This window comes from Vitis vinifera, chromosome 2 (genome assembly GCF_030704535.1).
Source record: "Vitis vinifera cultivar Pinot Noir 40024 chromosome 2, ASM3070453v1".
Taxonomy (NCBI): domain Eukaryota; kingdom Viridiplantae; phylum Streptophyta; class Magnoliopsida; order Vitales; family Vitaceae; genus Vitis; species Vitis vinifera.
Window position 1 is genome coordinate 6,435,027 of NC_081806.1, and position 18,155 is coordinate 6,453,181.

Here is an 18,155-nt window from a genome sequence, read left to right on the forward strand (position 1 = left end):
TTAAATTATTTAACTCATATTTGATTAATTTTAAATTTTCTTTTAAATAAATAAATCAATTGAGTTATAAACACGACACTTAACTCGATTTGATTATTAAATGAGTTATATTACGTGTTATTTGTTTAATAATTATATAGTATTTGGATTCATAATTTTTATACTATTATTATTCGTGTTGGATTTAGATTGACCTATATAAAAAAATACTTAGATTTTGACACAATATGAACACGAAGCACGAACATAAATTGTTACACTTATCCTAGCCATTATCCTACATCAATGGAAAGTACGAGTCAGGAAAGAATGATACAACATAGACGTGGCCGTTCACTGTGTTTGGTAATTGACATTACTTCCACGTGTAATCTTATCTCCATTTGGAATTAACAGCGGGACAATCAATTGGCATTACTTCCACTTCTAATCTTATCAATAGCGGGGCAATGAAGAGGCAGAGTTACATAATGACCATTGCGGTGACTTTTGTGGTAAGTGGGAATGGGTCGGCTTGATCCGAAAAGATTTCACCAGAACAATCCATGATACAAAAGGAAGTGAATCTTCTAAAATGAATATTTGCACCAATTTTAATACATATTTAATATTTAAACCTACTAAAAATGAATCAACTTGTATGGTGTGAGAAGAGATAATTGTGAGTCTGTCAATTAAATATTGTAGCTAATTGAGTCCAAAAATGATTAATCCTCCTATGCATGACACAACTTTGTTTCTAATTTATAATAAAATATTATTATATTAGTATTATTAACTCAAACATTCTAACGGGGAGAATGACAATAACACAATCTATTTGAATAATCAATAATTTCACGACTAATACAATTTAATTCTGTAATGTTGTTGTTCATCACCAAACTTAGTGAAAAGATGAACACAATTCAAAAGATCAATAAAAAAACATGATTATTAATAAATTTAAAGTTTTTAGTACTTTAGAGTGCAAAGTAACAACTATATTTAAACTATTTATAGATGACAAAATCAATTTTGCAAGTTACACCACTCGTTTTTAAATTATCCGTATGTTTTTTATTTTTATTTTTCAATTTTGAATCTTTATATTTTAAATCCCTAAAATATTAATTATAATTAATATTGTTTTCAAAATTCTATTAGATAATTATAATAATTAAAAATTTTAGATATTATTTTTGTAGCAATCTGTATAAAGAGGGTTGGCTGAGTTTTATTACTTGATCTTAAAAGATAAATAAACTATAATAATAAAATTAATTTCTACCAGTTACATAACTTAGGTAGAAATTATATTTAATATTCTATTTTTATTTTTAGTTTTGGGTTTCTATATTGTTTCTGTGTAAAAATAGTAATTTGTAATTAAAATTATTTAAAAAATTAAACAAAAAAGGAAAAAAAAGTTTTTAAAAATTCTAGAATAGAAAAAAACAATAAATAAATGCATTGACAAAAAATAAAACAAAATAAAAACAAAGGAAAAATGCTACCTACAGTGACAGACCACAAATATTGTGGTACTGAAAGTGGAGTTCTCATGGGAGACATAGAGATCACCCGAATCACTTTATGTCCCATGCGTTACTTACAAAAAGTGAAGATCCATCCCATCACGACTTCTGAATTCTTTACACAAAAGTGATGACACAATTCGTCACAACTTTGGTGGTCTTTTTTCATCCCACAAAATGTTGATGATAACTTATATATAAGCTGACTCTCACCCATCTTTTTGAACCATTAAAATCTAATAAAGATATTTAAGTAAGATATTAAATATCATTGATACTTAGAGTAAACCAGTCATATTTTATATCTATCATTCTATTACAACTTCCATGGTTTTTTTTATATGTCTTTTATTAATGATAACTTATATTTAAGTCTTGATCTTTTGAACCATTTAAACTTAATACAATATTCGCTCATCTTTTTAAACCATTAAAATCGAAATTATTAACATTATTGATGCTTAAATGAGATATAGGTGTTGATTAAATTAGAATATTATCATATGATTATAAGTAAAAAAAAAAAAAAAAGCGATTCTTCCTTTTAAATGGTGATCTTTGCCTGGGTATTTTAAACCTAAAGTTTCTTTAATAATAAATTTTGTATTAACCCAAATGTGTTATTACTTGAGTTTATGGCATATGATTCATGTTGTTAAATAAAATAACATAAAATTAGAGAAATGCTGGTACGTAGCATGGCCCTATTGGAGAACATACCTACAAAGCCAAAGTCATCTCTTTCAAATTTATCAAATATTTACATCAATTTTAATACATATTTAATAAAGTTTAATTAGTTAAACCTTACTAAAATGGAATAACTTGTGTTGCATATTAGCATGAGCATGTTGCTTAATCATTTAGTTTTGTTTTGCCAAAATATTTGAAAAAGCGAAGCTTTATTGATAGTATACATCAGTACTAAACTTGGTACACACCATAGAGCAAAGCCAAGAGTACTTTGCTGTGACACTACATACAAACATATATTTGATCACTCCACAGACAAAAAACTAGAAATAATTAATAACCCATCTAGCTACCACTTCTTATGATACTCTCTGATTATGCAGAAGTTGGAGCCACAATGGAAGAGCTTAATCATCAAGCTGAAAGTCTGAGTCATATGCAACCCCAGCCTTCCAATCACTAGGGATCACATTCTTCAGCTGCACCCACTTTTGCCTACCTCCCCTACTCACTTGGAACCTCAGGTTTACAGGACCCTTTGATGGGTTAGGCATGTCCCACACTGCGCCATAGCTCTTCCTCATGCTCCTCCATTCCTGGCTATCCTCCTGAACCCAAAAGGAATTGTGAATTAGTACTCTCAAATTTTATCCATAATTTCATTAGAGTGGCAGATGCCCAGGTTGCTGTAATAGTATGTGTACCTGCCATATGTCCACTGCTGTGATGTCGCTTAGGCCAGCTTGGTACAACATGACTAGAGATAAGTAGTCGGGAAACCGACTATTCTCATGGACCTTGAAGAAGATGTTGGAACCCGGGTACTGACATGGGACCCTTCTGTATTCTACGCCGACCGCCCCATAAGCAAAGAGGTCTGCAGTCTTGTTTGGACGAGCCAACATTGAGAATCCGCGCTGGCTGAGGATGAAGTCAGTGTCATCTCCTCCTCCGTGGTCGGTCACCACTACCTTCGTCCCATCATCTGCACAAAGGTTTGTCATCTTGCACCTAACCTGAATTATCAATAAACAATTGAGCACCATTCTGGATACAAAAATCCAAAAAGCCACATGTTTAAACAGAACTATTGATGTGGGAGTACTTCAAATTATTTAAGGTGTGGTTAGGGGAAGGGGGAGTTTCAAAGAACACTCGTGTCTAGCGGCTGTCTATTTCAAGCCTTCTCAGTAGTAGAGACTGAAAAGATGAAAATATCGTGCAACTTTTTTCAATTACCCTCTCCTCTTTCAATCTTCAATATTTCACTTTATGGTGTGGACTTTTTGAACTAGACCAACTAGAAGTGCTACTCATCAATTTTTTCTGAGAGCTTATTCTCAAGGTCTATTTACAAGTCATCATTGCATGAAGAATATTCCCTCAGACACCCTTAAAATTTCATCGCATCACACTCGTATATTTTAATTACCTGATAGCATGCACCGCAGCCAGTCCCATCCCTGTATAGCCTAGAAACTGCGCCAACGTTGCCGCCGTTGACATTTCTTCCATATTCGCCAAAGCCACATGCTCCAGCTGATTCAACATATTTTCATTACCCCATCTATGATATATACAAAGTATGCATGGAAGAGATCAATTAAGATACGTACTTGGAGTCCCTAAGCCATCAGAGCTGCCATAATATGTTGCCCGTGAGTATGTGAAGGTGTCTTCACACTTGCATAGCACAGGCAAGAGCACAATGACACATAGAAAGCAGCAATAGTGGCTAAGTGGAAAACCCATGTTTATACGGAGTTAATCAAGCAAAATATTGGAAGTGAGCTGGCCAAAAGAAGTAGAGGAAGTGAGGTTGAGATGGGTAAGCCTAGAATCAAAGTTCCATATTTATAGTTGAGGTTTAGAGGGCAAGAGAGTCTATTTTTTTTCTTCCACTACGGGTATACTGATAGGAGAAAATAAGATATCTGGGTCTGACATCATTAGTGACAATAGTAAAATGCACATTGAAAGTTAAGGCATCAAATCAAAGTATCCTTAAATTAACAATAGAAATGAATTGTGGCCAGTATCCTAATTGTATTTGAATTGGGAAAATGAGTGATGGGCAGAGGCGGTGGGCTGGCTGCAGCCAAGTGGATAAGGCTACCAGGGAGGCATGGTTGGTTAGAGCGCACTGAAGAAGCTGTCAAAACAAGTGAGCTGGGACTTACAGACTAGTGTGTTGTCACTCATGTCTCATGTACTTGTATTTGAGTTGTACTTTTTGATTTGTTCATTAGTCAGTCCAATTGTATTGGTAAGATTGGGGTATGCATGTTGTATATAACCGCAACCATCTTGTATCAATACCGAAGTTAGGATTTATGAAAGACATTCTCTTTATTCTCCCAATTCTCTATTGGAACAGAGGAAGCCCTTTGGCAAGGTTGGGTATTAGGTATAACCTATGAGGAGGTTTGCTTCCCATAAAACCCCACCGACGTGTGTGATGATTGCTATATATATATATCTATTCCACTGAATGCTAATTAGCTTAAGTACATGATAGGCTTGCAAAATAATGAGAAAGGATATACACCAAAAAAGTTAAGAGTTAACCTAAAATTATTTTTCTTAATTCTCCCAATCCTCATTTTTTTTTCACTAAATGAAAAAAATATATTTAAATGCCTTTTGATATTTAAAAAAGAGGAATCAAAATAAAGGTAAATTAGAATAGGAGTGAGAGATAAATCCAAATTCTAATTGTAACACTCAAGTTTTCTTTTTAAAGGGTAATTTAGGAAATTCTTAATAATGATATTAAATTAATTAATTAATTAATTAATTTAATAAAATGGAAGAGGGGTGAAAAGGTAATTTTACGAATAATACCCTAGGTATAAATAGAAAATTCTCTTCTTCTTGTTTTTTTTGAATTGTATTCCTATTCGTAGAGAGTTTCCAGAGAACGTGAAGTTAAGGTCAGATTTCAAGGTTTGAAGAACAAACCTCTATAGGTAAGTTTCTAACCCCTAAATTATTATTTTAGATTCATTAGTTAATTTCAAACACATTAGATATATTTTTTGGAAAATCCCAAATCTAGATTAGGGTTAGATTATTTTTTTAATTCGTTTTAATATCAAATAGTGAAAATTTAATATTTTGATTTATTATTGGAATTGGGGAGATCTTAAGTTTTTTATTAGAAAAAAAAAAAAAAAAATTCCTGTGAAGATTTCGATTTAGATTAGGGTTAGTTTATTATTATTATTATTATTATTATTATTTTTATTTCGTTTTAATATCAAAATAGTGAAAAATTTAATATTTTGATTTATTGTTGGAAATTGGAAATTCTTAAGCTTGTAGAAAAAAAAAAAACCTGGAAGACGCGTGTGAATTGGAGGATGAAAAAAAAAAAATATAATATATATATGGGTGTGTGTACGGATGGAGGAAGAGTGTTGTTAGTTAATATATATATATGTCTATTGTTTGTTGACAATAATGGGGTATTGTTGGGAATAAAGTTTATGTTTAAAAATAAAAATAAAAATGAGAGAATAGAAATTTTAAATAAAAAGGAAGTAAAGTCTTTTTTTATATTATAATTATGAGCGTAAGTTAATAAATAACATAGAAATTAATTATTGAAATAAATTATAGTTTAATTAAGTTGTGTCCCAAGAAATAAATTTTAAAATAAATAAATAAATTTAATTTTATATGAATTAGAAATTTATTAATTTTTAAAATATGAATAGATTAAATTACCTTTTATAAATATATATAAAAATAATAATAATTTGAATGCCTAAAATTTTAGGATTGTCAAACCTATAATTTTAGATAAATAGTAATAATGGTTATTTCTCTTATATTTGTTAGGTGAAGAGTAGATTTTCAAGATTATTTTTCTCCAAAGTTTTTGAGGACTTCTTTTGAGGTAAGGGAAGTTAATGCAATATTTATAAAATTAAATTATTTTATATGTTATTTTGAATTGTGGAAAAGAAAATGATATTTTGTTACCATGCATGGATCAAACTGTTTTGCACTAAATATTATGTTGGAATATTTTGTTTTATTTATGACACAAAATATGGAGATATTATGTTGTGTAAATTTGAATACTTGAACAAAAACATCACTCTGGTTTATTTGGCCCTTGTCAACGAGATATAATAGTTGACTATTCGGTCCTATCAACGGGATATAATAGTTGACCTTTATATTTCATGGTGAGAATGTAATTGATTTGGACCCCAGCGTCTAGGGGTTTGGTTAGATGTTACTAGTACTAGTAGTGTTTGGTTCCGTCCACCAGGAACAATTTGAGGCTAGCCACCCATTTGAAAAGTCCCACCTAACTGGGCATTTGATATTTGATAACCAGAGTAATGAAAATTGAATGGATTTGATTGAATCTTATGTGAAAGTGTTTGAATTTGATGTGAAAATAGTTGGTTGAATTTTGAATATATTGATATTTTTGAAACCCTGATATTTGATGAGAAAAAAAAAATGATATCTCCTATTTGAAATGAAAATGTTTGATCCATGAACTGCATTAATATTCCTTATTGGGTTGTGAGCTCATTCTCAATTGTTGAAAATTTTTCAGGTACTTTTAGTTCGGGTGAGGAGTGATGGCTAGGCTGAGAAATGGTCATCATTAGGATTTGACTTAGGATTTTATGTTGGATTTTGTTTAATTGTTAGTTATGTTCATTTGAATCATTTGGTATTTGGAAGTTATTTGGAAATTGAATTTTGAGGATTTTAGATTTTGTTCCGTTACTCTGAACAGGTATTTGGTAATTGGTAACATCCAGTTACAATATGATTGTTTGGGTTAGATTATACTTTAAGCCTTCGGGTTTAAGGTGTGAAATGACCGTCACGCCCTTGGAATGGGTCTTGGGGCGTGACATAGAGTGAATTTTGATGTTAGAAGTCATCCAAATAAAGTAATGGATGGAAGATGGAACGGATTTTCCATTACCATTCTCCATTCCAATGTAAATATACTGATAGGAGAAAATAAGATTTCTGGGTCTCTGGCATCATTGGTGACAATAGTAAAATCACATTAAAAAATAAGGCATCAAATCAAATCAAAATATCCTTAAATTAAATAATGTCAAATAGATTGCAATTGGGATATTTTAACAATGGAAATGAATTGTGGCCAGTATCCTAATTGCGTTTGAATTGGGAAAATGAGTGATGGACAGAGGCTGTGGAGTGTGGGCTGGCTACGGCCCAGTAGATAAGGCTACCAGGGAGGCATGCTTGGTTTATTGCGCACTGAAGAAGCTGTCAAAACAAGTGAGCTTGGACTTAGAGGTCAGTGGTAAATTAGGGGCAAAGGCACTCATCCTTGATTTTTTGGTTTATACACAATAGGTAGTGTGTTCGAGTACTTTTGTCGGCTTATGCTGAAAGCGATGTCCAGTACCGAAGACAAGGGGCTGCTTAACACCCAAATTTGAGTCACACTTGGGGTAGGTGGCCCTGCATCCTGGCTCTCCATGAGGTCCCCACATCCCATTACTAATGAAAAAAATACCAAACTCTATTTGTAATGTCTCCCATTTTGGTGACTGAATGCACAGTCCTTTTTAAGATCTTTTCCGTCATTTGTAATGTCTCCCATTTTGAAGACCATTGATAATATCTTTGATCAGGGTGGAGTTCATCCTTTTATGGGCTTTCATAAGATAAAATACGATGCATGGTTCCATAACTTGGTATAGGAAGACAAATAAATGTTATGGCTATCATTTCATTAGAGTTGAATAAAACTGAAGAGTGATTTAACAGTATGACACACGCACCCAAAAATACATGTATTGCCCTAAAACTGCCACAAAATTCTGTCTACTATTAATGCTGTGGCTCCCTTCCATCAATTATAGTTCCAGCACTTGCTCTTGATCCAGTTATGAGCTCATCACCCTCGCATTTTGCATCCACCACTTCTCCTGCCATTCCAATTCAATATACATTGCATCAGTTTTCATTTGATGAAGCTACAAACATGGACATTTACGTCAAATTAACTACAGAACATCTGGACTGACTAGTTATGTATAGACTGATCAGTTTACACTGATAATTTGATATTTTTTCATACACGTGGGGTGGAAAGAGAGAGAGAGAGAGAGAGAGAGAGAGAGAGAGAGAGAGAGAGGGCCCCAACTTTGAGATAGTGACTATCACTCTCAAGTGACTTTTCCTATTAATGCGTTGGGAACACTTACAGCAAAAGATAGAAGGCCAAGATGGGACTTGAGGACCAAGACGTGTGCGGTTCATATTTCCAAAACTGTTACTTATGACATCTCTTTTCTACACTTGTAAGTTTGGGATGAATAGGAGAGAAGAGAAGGTACTGGTGGGGGCTTGAAACAGAAATACCAAGCAACAATCAAAAAACCGAGTGCAAAGGTGCAAGGCATATTAAGCATATAGCGAAGCCAGCAACATTATCTACTACACTTTGCCAGGTGTCACTTTGGCAAAGTTTTTGGAGGGACAGAGAGAGAGAGTTGGAATTACAGGTGGTATAGCGATGAAAAGAACATGCGATCACTTTTCTTCTCCAGAACCTACTGATCCTCCCACTAAAACAATGGATTGGTTAAGCAACAAAAACAGGCTCAGTTCTTGTGGTGGGAACAGAAAGATATACAAGTGATTGAGATGTGAGAGCAGAATTAAAAGTATTACATATAAAAAGGTTCAGTTCATCCTTGGTATTAGATGCTTTCAGTTACTAATCAGAATCAAGGTACTGTAGGCCATCCTTTATCGATGCTATTATATTATGCCAATGCCTGTTTGGTCTTCCCTTGCCACCCCTTAGAAGATCAACTTTTGTAACATTACCCACCGGTGTCCTTACTTTCACTAGAAAAGCAGCAGCATGCTAGACATTTCACTGTTTGACCTTTTTTATGAAACAACCCCATTCACATCTTGAGACAGGCAACCAAAGAAGACCAGAGAGGTCCATACCTCATGGGAGTCAAGCCACATTCAAAAATCTTATCCTTTTCCCAACAACTTGAATTGCACAAGCAGGAACTGGTGAGATCTTGTGGTCCCAGTTGCCAACTCTTGGGTCTTGACTACAATCTTAAGTTCAAGTACAATCAATATTGAGCAGCATAATCAATACACTGTAACTCGTCACAAACGCCATGAAGGAGTTCAGGAAAAAAGTTGAACGATATTCCTAGCAAATTGCTGGGGAAAAAGTGGACACCGATTGTTAACCTTCATCTAAACATTTAATCTATAACTCAGAATCAGTGGCTCACCAACAATTGAGTGTAATCAACCTTGACTTTACCTGAATACTCATTACAATCATCATTTCAAGTCCCAAACTATCAAATGAGTTGAGCTTTTTTGAGGTCAGCAACAACTCCCCGATCCTCAGAGCTCCTTAATTTCATTGTATAGTACCTGAATAAAATCGAGAGAATGGGTTAGATACAACATGAAAACCAGACTGAATGCAAATTAATTCTTTCGACGGGAGGTACCTTGTCAATAATGCCGTATTCAACAGCTCCACTAGGACTAAAATATTTTGGGCGCCTGATGTCAGCTTCAATTTGCTCGGGTGACTTTCCCATAGGTTTTGCATAGAGTTTAACCTTGAACATAAGTTAAATGACAAAATGTTATTTTTCTTCTCATATGCTTGGCTACATGACCAAATGAACAAGTGCTTGTCAGTCAGGTCCATCCTCAACTTGCTTTAAACTCTAAGGAAAAACAACATTGTTGAATAGAAACGGATTCAACAAGCACTCAAAATAATAATAAAATATACTTGCCCTTTTTCTAAAATAACTATCAATACTAGTCATCTGGCTTGAGAAATTGACTCACACCAACTTATTACAATGAACAAACAAGCATGCCATTTATTACTTCCATACCAAAAGCTGTGGTTTCAGCCATCAATCAAAACTGGAGTGACTCCATAGGTTCCAGATGATGAGCCAATGATTGTATATTGACTCAACGTAAGACATCTCAGCAAATCAGGAGTACTCAATTTTTCAAAACAGAATAGAGAACTTTCTGAGTTTATGCCACTTAGTTGCTTTTCAAAAGGCATTTTTCTTATATGAGAAAAAGGCATATTTCCAACCTCATAGATTCAAGGCTTATGAACATATTATGCCATAGATAAACCTTCAACAACATTTAAACTAGTCAATACATATTATAATCAAACACCACCTGCCAGCAATTACTTCATATGTAATAGTAGTTAGAATGCATGGACTATAATAGTGGAGGACAAAGGCAACATAATTGACTGTTAATCTTACCAACTCTGCCTTCACATTCTTCACTTCTTTTCTTGCAAGGTGATCAATATCTGTCGCCTGACCTTGAAACCTTGCAATTGGATGCAGATTGATAGGAGGACATGACTTTTCATGTTAAAATCTGAAGAATGCCTTTGGACATTTAATTAACATCATGACTCTCTTTCGAGCCTTGTAAAAAAGACAAAGCAAGAGAACAAAAGATACACAATATCTTAGAGCAATAAAAAGTACTGGTCAAGAAGAAACCTGTTTTATAACGATTGTTGATGAAGGCAAAGCTGAACGGTTTCCCTTTGCACCTGCAGCCAAAAGTAAGGCTGCTTCTCCCCAAGCATTACCAATACACAAAGTAAAAATCGGTGACTTAACATACCTGGAGCAGAAGATAATAGCTAACTCAGATATAGGAAAAAGAAGTAAAGAGTCACTCCAAAACTACTAGGTAAGCAACCGTGTAATGACAAAGTTTTGATTTGCATTGGCAAGCTTCTTGTTTTTATTTATTTATTTATTTTTGTTAGGCAATTTGCATTCATGAACGCTTCTAACAAGTGTATCTAGCATCGATACAGTACAATACATGTACAGATACAAGATATCAATAACATTTGTCACTACAAAATCAGTGCCAAAAGGGAAAAATATTTACATATTTTGTCAAATGGTTATTGGTATTAACTTTTATTAGTAAAGGACCTATGCGTTATTTTAGTCTTTTATGGTATTTTGAATACGATATATATGCTTCCCTTCCTCTCAAAATTTTTGGGTGTGTTTTCTTTGTTCATAATCTTCCTCCAAATAAGGGCAAGCTTAATATTTCTTGGATACTCAAAAATGCAAAATGAATACAAGTGCTTTGACCCTGTGTCATAAATATTTTATTAGTGCTGAATTAAACTTCTTTAATTTACCCTTTGTTTTCCTCATCATATTTTTTTTTTGATAAGTAAAAGCAATTGTATTAAGAAAGCCTGATGTACACCTTAAAGCATATACAATGTTAAGGCCAAAAGTAAAAGCAAAAAAATCATCCCCTTACAACCCAACCAATCAATGAAATCGAAAATGTTGATCATGTTTTCCTCATCATGTTTCACAACTAGACAATGAGTTGTCTCAATCTAATTTTATTCCTCCCCCTTCTATTACTAATAATGCTCCACTTAATTAATTGGAACTAGAAAACCATTACAAGTGTGTCAAAAGAAACGATTGATTAAAAATAGGGAAGAAAATGAAGCCACCATGTCCAAACTCTTAGAATAACCTTTCCCCTACCCTTCAATCTTTTACTTGTATCATGTCTACCAATTTTGTCCTTAAATCTTATCAAAAAGTATTTTTTTTTATAAATAAGTAAAAGTATTGTATTACGACAAGACACTAAAAAATAGCAACCCAAAGACAATGGAAGAAGAGATGATGCTCTTCTTAATAGAGGTACATGGAAGCTTACTCACCAGCCCCAAACACTACAAGAAAAAAGATATATGGTGAGATTTATAATGAGTCACCCTAAACATAGGGTGTCGCTACAACATAGTGTCACCTTATCCATTGACACCATAGAGGGTACCAATTGGTGACGTATTTGGAAGCGACACCAAAGCAGATAAATGGTGATGCATTCAGAAGTGGCACCATATATTTTTAGTGATGCTTAACTTGATATAGAGTTGTGTGAGATATATAAGGTGTCATATTAAATGCATCACCTTTGAGTTATGATGTCACGTTAAATGCATCACCTTTGAGTTATAGTGTCACATCATTGTAAATGATTATAGAAGACAAAGTTATTTTTTGTTGATTAGCCTATAGATTTTTGTAATGCTTATTAATAAATAATATCAATGTGTGTAAATTTTGTCCATAAATATAATAATCATATTACATTTAACTTATATTTTCATAATGCTTATGGATTAACCTATAATACATTACATCATCCACTAATATTTGTATATCAAATGTTTACAAAATGATAGTACATTAAACACATCAAACCCACCAAAACTAAAAAAGAAAAGTGAATACACATTAAAACATGATTTAGAAAAATTAAGCATCCTAACATTCATGCATACTTGCATTTCATATGCATAAAACCGGTTAACCATAAAATGACACAAGAGTTGCATCCAAAAACCCAAAATTCTCAATTACAAATAAAGTAACATTCATGTCATATAATGTATGACATAATAGTCACATCTATAAACCCAAATCTTGTTGCCTCTTTCTCCTTTCTTTTTATTCTTCATACTATCCTCCCAAGAGTCTATACCTGCATTTTGTAGTTTAATGAGTTTTAGAGTTCTTATTGAAAATAAAAATATGATGTTCTAACAAATAAACAAATCTAAATACTAATGTTTTCTTTTTTCTTTTTCCTATTTTGATATAAAAATAGTTTATAAAGAATAAGTAATGTTATACAATACTAATGAAAAATCTATATAACAAATAAGGGACTCACCATGCATGATCACGATACATCAACATGATTCATGATTAGTTATAACACAAAAGTAATTCATTCCCCTCTAACTTCATCAAATTCTACTTGAGAATATGTTTTTTTCATCAAACTAAAATAAAATGAAAATAACATTAATATCACAATAATTGGAAGTATGAAACCATGTACAATTCATTTAATGAGTAAAACCTTTAATGCAATAACTTTAGAATCAACAATTATCTCTTTAATAAATCTCATAACAAAGTAGTCACATTTGAACTTAAATACAAAACAATTCAAGAAAATAAAAAATAAATCACAACTACAAAATCAAAATATAAATCTAAAATTTTAGAAACTATTAATCTCCCACTTAAAATCTATGCTTTTTAAATTTATTTTTTATTATTCAGTATGCTTTTAAAAATCATTTTTAACATCTAATTCTTTTATATTTTTTTATTTCTTGGAAGGATTTTCATAATTTCAATATTTTTTTAATGTTCATTTTGTGAAATAACAATGTCCATTAAATTTCATCTCAATTATATAAAATAAAATTTTAGTAATAAAATATAAAAATGTTTTCAACTATTATTATGATAGGACGTGATTTATAATAAGCATGAAAATTGTGTATATAAGACAAAAAATCTAATTCATTATTAAGAAATGTTAAGAGAAAAAATTAGTATGAGAAAGAATTAAAGAACATTTCATAAAAATTATTGATTTTTCAGTCATAACTCCAATTGATAATTTTTTTTCCAAGTAAAATAATTAATAAAAAATTTGGATGTGAAAAATATGTTCAGATAAAAAATAATAATAAAATAAAAACATCAAAGGAAAATATATTCAATATTTTAAATTTTTTTACTTTTAATATTCTTTAGATAAATAAATTATCAAACATCAAAAAAGAAAAATGAAGAAAATGAAGAGTTTTATGGAAGGAATTGGAAAAATTTTTGTAATAAAAGGATTTTATAGAAATTTCCTAATCTTGAAAGGAAAATTTCATCATCAATCTCAAATTACTTCAAAGTTTGGTCAATGCATAAAAAAACAATAAGAAAAGAAGGCAAAAATAAAATATATTTTTAGAATCCTTTTGCAGGAGATGACAATATTGAGAATAATTTTCTCAAAAATTATTTTCCAAATATCACCAACCAATATCCTCATCACAACATACTATAATATTCTTATAAAATAAACAAAGAGTCCAATAAAATGAAATTTCATAGAAATCAAAATAAAATTATCAAATATTTTTTTCAAAAAAAGAAAAAGAAAAAAAATGAAGAGTTTTATGGAAGGAATTGAAAAAATTATGTAATAAAAGGATTTTATAGAAAATTTCTAACCTTGAAAGGAAAATTTCATCATCAATCTCAAATTATTCTAAATTTTGGTCAACACATATAAAAATAATAAGAAAAGAAGGTAAAAATAAAAAGCAAAAAATATATTTTAAGAATATAAAAAATATGAATAGAACAGGATGAGATATTAACCATAATACCATGTAAAATAATAGAAAAAAAAAAATCAAAATATAAGATTTGATCATTTTTATAATTATAAAAAATTCCATTCCTATTTAAATTTAAAAAAAAAAACAATTCATTTACGTTAATAAATAAAAATAAAATTAATTTCTCATTGTTAATTCCAACATTCCAAACCGACTCCAACATGATATGAAAACTATTTCATTTTTCCTTTTGTGGGAGATGATAATATTGAGAATAATTTCTAAAAAAATATTTTTCAAAGATCACGAATCAATATCCTCATCACAATATACTATAATATTCCTTGAAAACAAATAGAAAGTCCCATCAAAGGAAATTTCTTGCAAGATCAAAAGAAAATTTCATGTTGTAAATAGTTTATCTCTCATTCTGAGTATGAAAGATATTAAAAAATCATTCATTTTTTATATTTTAATTCATTTTGGGGTTTATGGGTTTAACAATGAAATAAAAGATATGGTGGAATGTTAAACCTAGTTTTTACTTTCCTACAACTCATTAAAAAAAAAAAATACTATTTACACAATCCATATTATAGATATACCAAATCAATTAATATAAATCAATTGTACTAATAAAGATTTTGACATTAATAAAAAAAAATGAAAATGATAGATCTAAGAGATTTTGGGTTACCTGAGAATCCACGAAGCAGAGAAAAGTAGTTATGTGCTAACTATGGGTATGAGAAGAGGTAGAAGAAAATTTTGGTTAGGGTTAGGGAATGAGATTTTTTTAGATTGTGGGTATGTGGTAACAATGACTTTTTTATATACTATCATTATTCTCAAAGTGGGCCCATTAAGTTGTAATATGTTTTTTTTAAAAATATTTTATATGGTGAATACAGTTTAATGAGTTAGCATGAGCATGAGCATGTTAGCATGAGCATGTTGCTTAATCATTTAGTTTTGTTTTGCCAAAATATCTGAAAAAGTGGAACTTTATTGATAATATATATCACTAAACTTGGTACACAGTCCCATTCTTTATTGAGCAAAGCCAAGAGTGCTTTGTTGTAACACCACATACAAACATATATTTGATCACTCCACAAACAAAAAACTAGAAATATTTAATAACCCATATAGCTACCACTTCCTATGATACTCTCTGATTATGCAGAAGTTGGAACCACAATGGAAGAGCTTAATAATCAAGCTGAAAGTTTGAGTCATACGCAACCCCAGCCTTCCAATCACTAGGAATCACATTCATCAGCTGCACCCACTTTTGCCCACGTCTCCCACTCACTTGGAACCTCAGGCTTACAGGACCCTTTGGTGGGTTAGGCATGTCCCACACTGCGCCATGGCTCTTCCTCATGCCCTTCCATGCCTGGCTATCCTCCTGAACCCAAAAGGAATTGTGAATTAGTACTCTTAAATTTTATCCATAATTTGATTAGAATGGCAGATGCCTAGGTTGCTGTAATAGTATGTGTACCTGCCATATGTCCACTGCTGTGATGTCGCTTAGGCCAGCTTGGTACAACATGACTAGCGCTAAGTAGTCGGGAAACCGACTGTTCTCATGGACCTTGAAGAAGATGTTGGAACCCGGGTACTGACATGGGACCCTTCTGTATTCTATGCCGACCACCCCATAAGCAAAGAGGTCTGCAGCCTTGTTTGGACGAGCCAACATTGAGAATCCGCGCCGGCTGAGGATGAAGTCAGTGTCATCTCCTCCTCCGTGGTCGGTCACCACTACCTTCATCCCAACATCTGCACAAAGGTTTGGCATCTTGCACCTAACCTGAATTATCAATAAACAATTGAGCACCATTATGGATACAAAAATCCAAAAAGCCACATGTTTTAAACAGAACTATTGATGCGGGAGTACTTCAAATTATTTAAGGTGTGGTGAGGGGAAGGGGCAGTTTCAAAGAACACTCGTGTCTAGCGGCTGTCTATTTCAAGCCTTCTCAGTAGTAAAGACTGAAAAGATGAAAATATCGTGTAACTTTTTTCAATTACCCTCTCCTCTTTCAATCTTCAATATTTCACTTTATGGTGTGGACTTTTTGAACACGACCAACTAGAAGTGCTACTCATCAATTTTATCTGGAAGCTTATTCTCAAGGTCTATTTACAAGTCATTATTGCATGAAGAATATTCCCTCAGACACCCTTAATATTTCATCGCATCACACTCGTATATTTCAATTACCTGATAGCATGCACCGCAGCCAGTCCCATCCCTGTATAGCCTAGAAACTGCGCCAACGTTGCCGCCGTTGACACTTCTTCCATATTCGCCAAAGCCACATGCTCCAGCTGATTCAACATATGATCATTACCCCATCTATGATATATACAAAGTATGCATGGAAGAGATCAATTAAGATACGTACTTGGAGTCCCTAAGCCATCAGGGGTGCCATAATATGTTGCCCGTGAGTATGTGAAGGCGTCTTCACACTTGCATAGCACAGGCAAGAGCACAATGACACATAGAAAGCAGCAATAGTGGCTAAGTGGAAAACCCATGTTTATACGGAATTACTCAAGCAAAATATTGGAAGTGAGCTAGCCAAAAGAAGTAGAGGAAGTGAGGTCGAGATGGGTAAGCCTAGAATCAAAGTTCCATATTTATAGTTGAGGTTTAGAGGGCAAGAGAGTCTATTTTTTTCCTTCCACTATGGACTAGGGAGGCCTAGGATTAGATTATAGATATGTACAGATGGGACACCCGTTTCGACCCCCCTAAGACCATAGTTTTACATTTTCTTGGTATGTAAGAAATTCATAAAGAGAAATCAGACTTGTAGTCAAACTCTTTTCTTCTCCTCTGATTGACTGTTTGGTTCAGCTCATTGGAGTAGGGAGTAGCGTGGGAAATATTCTAAGATTTGGCCATTGTGCTTGTGTAACTAAATTAATTAAACATCTATCTCACATGGAATATTTAGCACTGGTGAGGAGAGCTCAGAAACATGAAGGGAAACTAAGAAAATTATCAAAGCATGGAATAAACAAGTCAAAAACCATTTATTGACAAACGTAGATGCATTGTTTAACCATGTATCTTGACATTTGCAGTACTCTCAATGATGTGTTGGTGCGTGAATGAAGAGTAAAATTGAAAGAATTGAAAAGTCTCCTATTTTGGATTAGCTTCTAATTTCACAAATACGTGTATACATATATACCTATAAGTTAGGCGGAATGATATTTAGGGATGGAGGTTTTACTTCCTTTCATTTACTTGCTCTTTCCGGACATACATATATATTATGTTTGGCTCTTAAAAATTATTGACGAAATTAAAATATATGTTTTTTTATATTTGATTTATTATATATATATATATATATATATATATATATATATATATATATATATTTGAATTGGGAAAATGAGTGATGGGCAGAGTCCGTGGGCTGGCTGCAGCCAAGTGGATAAGGCTACCAGGGAGGCATGGTTGGTTAGAGCGCACTGAAGAAGCTGTCAAAACAAGTGAGCTGGGACTTACAGACTAGTGGTAAATTAGGGGCAAAGGCACTCATCCTTGATTTTTTGGTTTATACTTTATACTTAATAGGTAGCGTGTTATGTACTTTTGACGTGTGCAATGTGGGCTTATGCTGAAAGCGATGTCCAGTACCCAAGACAAG

General features: G+C 32.5%; 2 protein-coding genes across 2 annotated transcripts; both read right to left on the reverse strand.

Annotated features, from left to right (window-relative positions):
• Nucleotides 1-2,402: 2,402 nt before the first annotated feature.
• On the reverse strand, nt 2,403-4,044 carry LOC100245245 (expansin-like B1). Its single transcript, XM_002269059.5, has 4 exons — nt 3,827-4,044; nt 3,643-3,749; nt 2,915-3,226; nt 2,403-2,818 (listed from the first exon to the last, which is right to left on the reverse strand). Exons 1-4 carry the CDS (start codon nt 3,960-3,962, stop codon nt 2,618-2,620), a joined length of 756 nt encoding a protein of 251 aa, XP_002269095.3. The 5' UTR covers nt 3,963-4,044; the 3' UTR covers nt 2,403-2,617.
• Nucleotides 4,045-15,460: 11,416 nt separating this feature from the next.
• Nucleotides 15,461-17,102, reverse strand: LOC100267839 (expansin-like B1). Its single transcript, XM_002270139.5, has 4 exons — nt 16,893-17,102; nt 16,709-16,815; nt 15,980-16,291; nt 15,461-15,883 (listed from the first exon to the last, which is right to left on the reverse strand). Exons 1-4 carry the CDS (start codon nt 17,026-17,028, stop codon nt 15,683-15,685), a joined length of 756 nt encoding a protein of 251 aa, XP_002270175.2. The 5' UTR covers nt 17,029-17,102; the 3' UTR covers nt 15,461-15,682.
• Nucleotides 17,103-18,155: the final 1,053 nt, after the last annotated feature.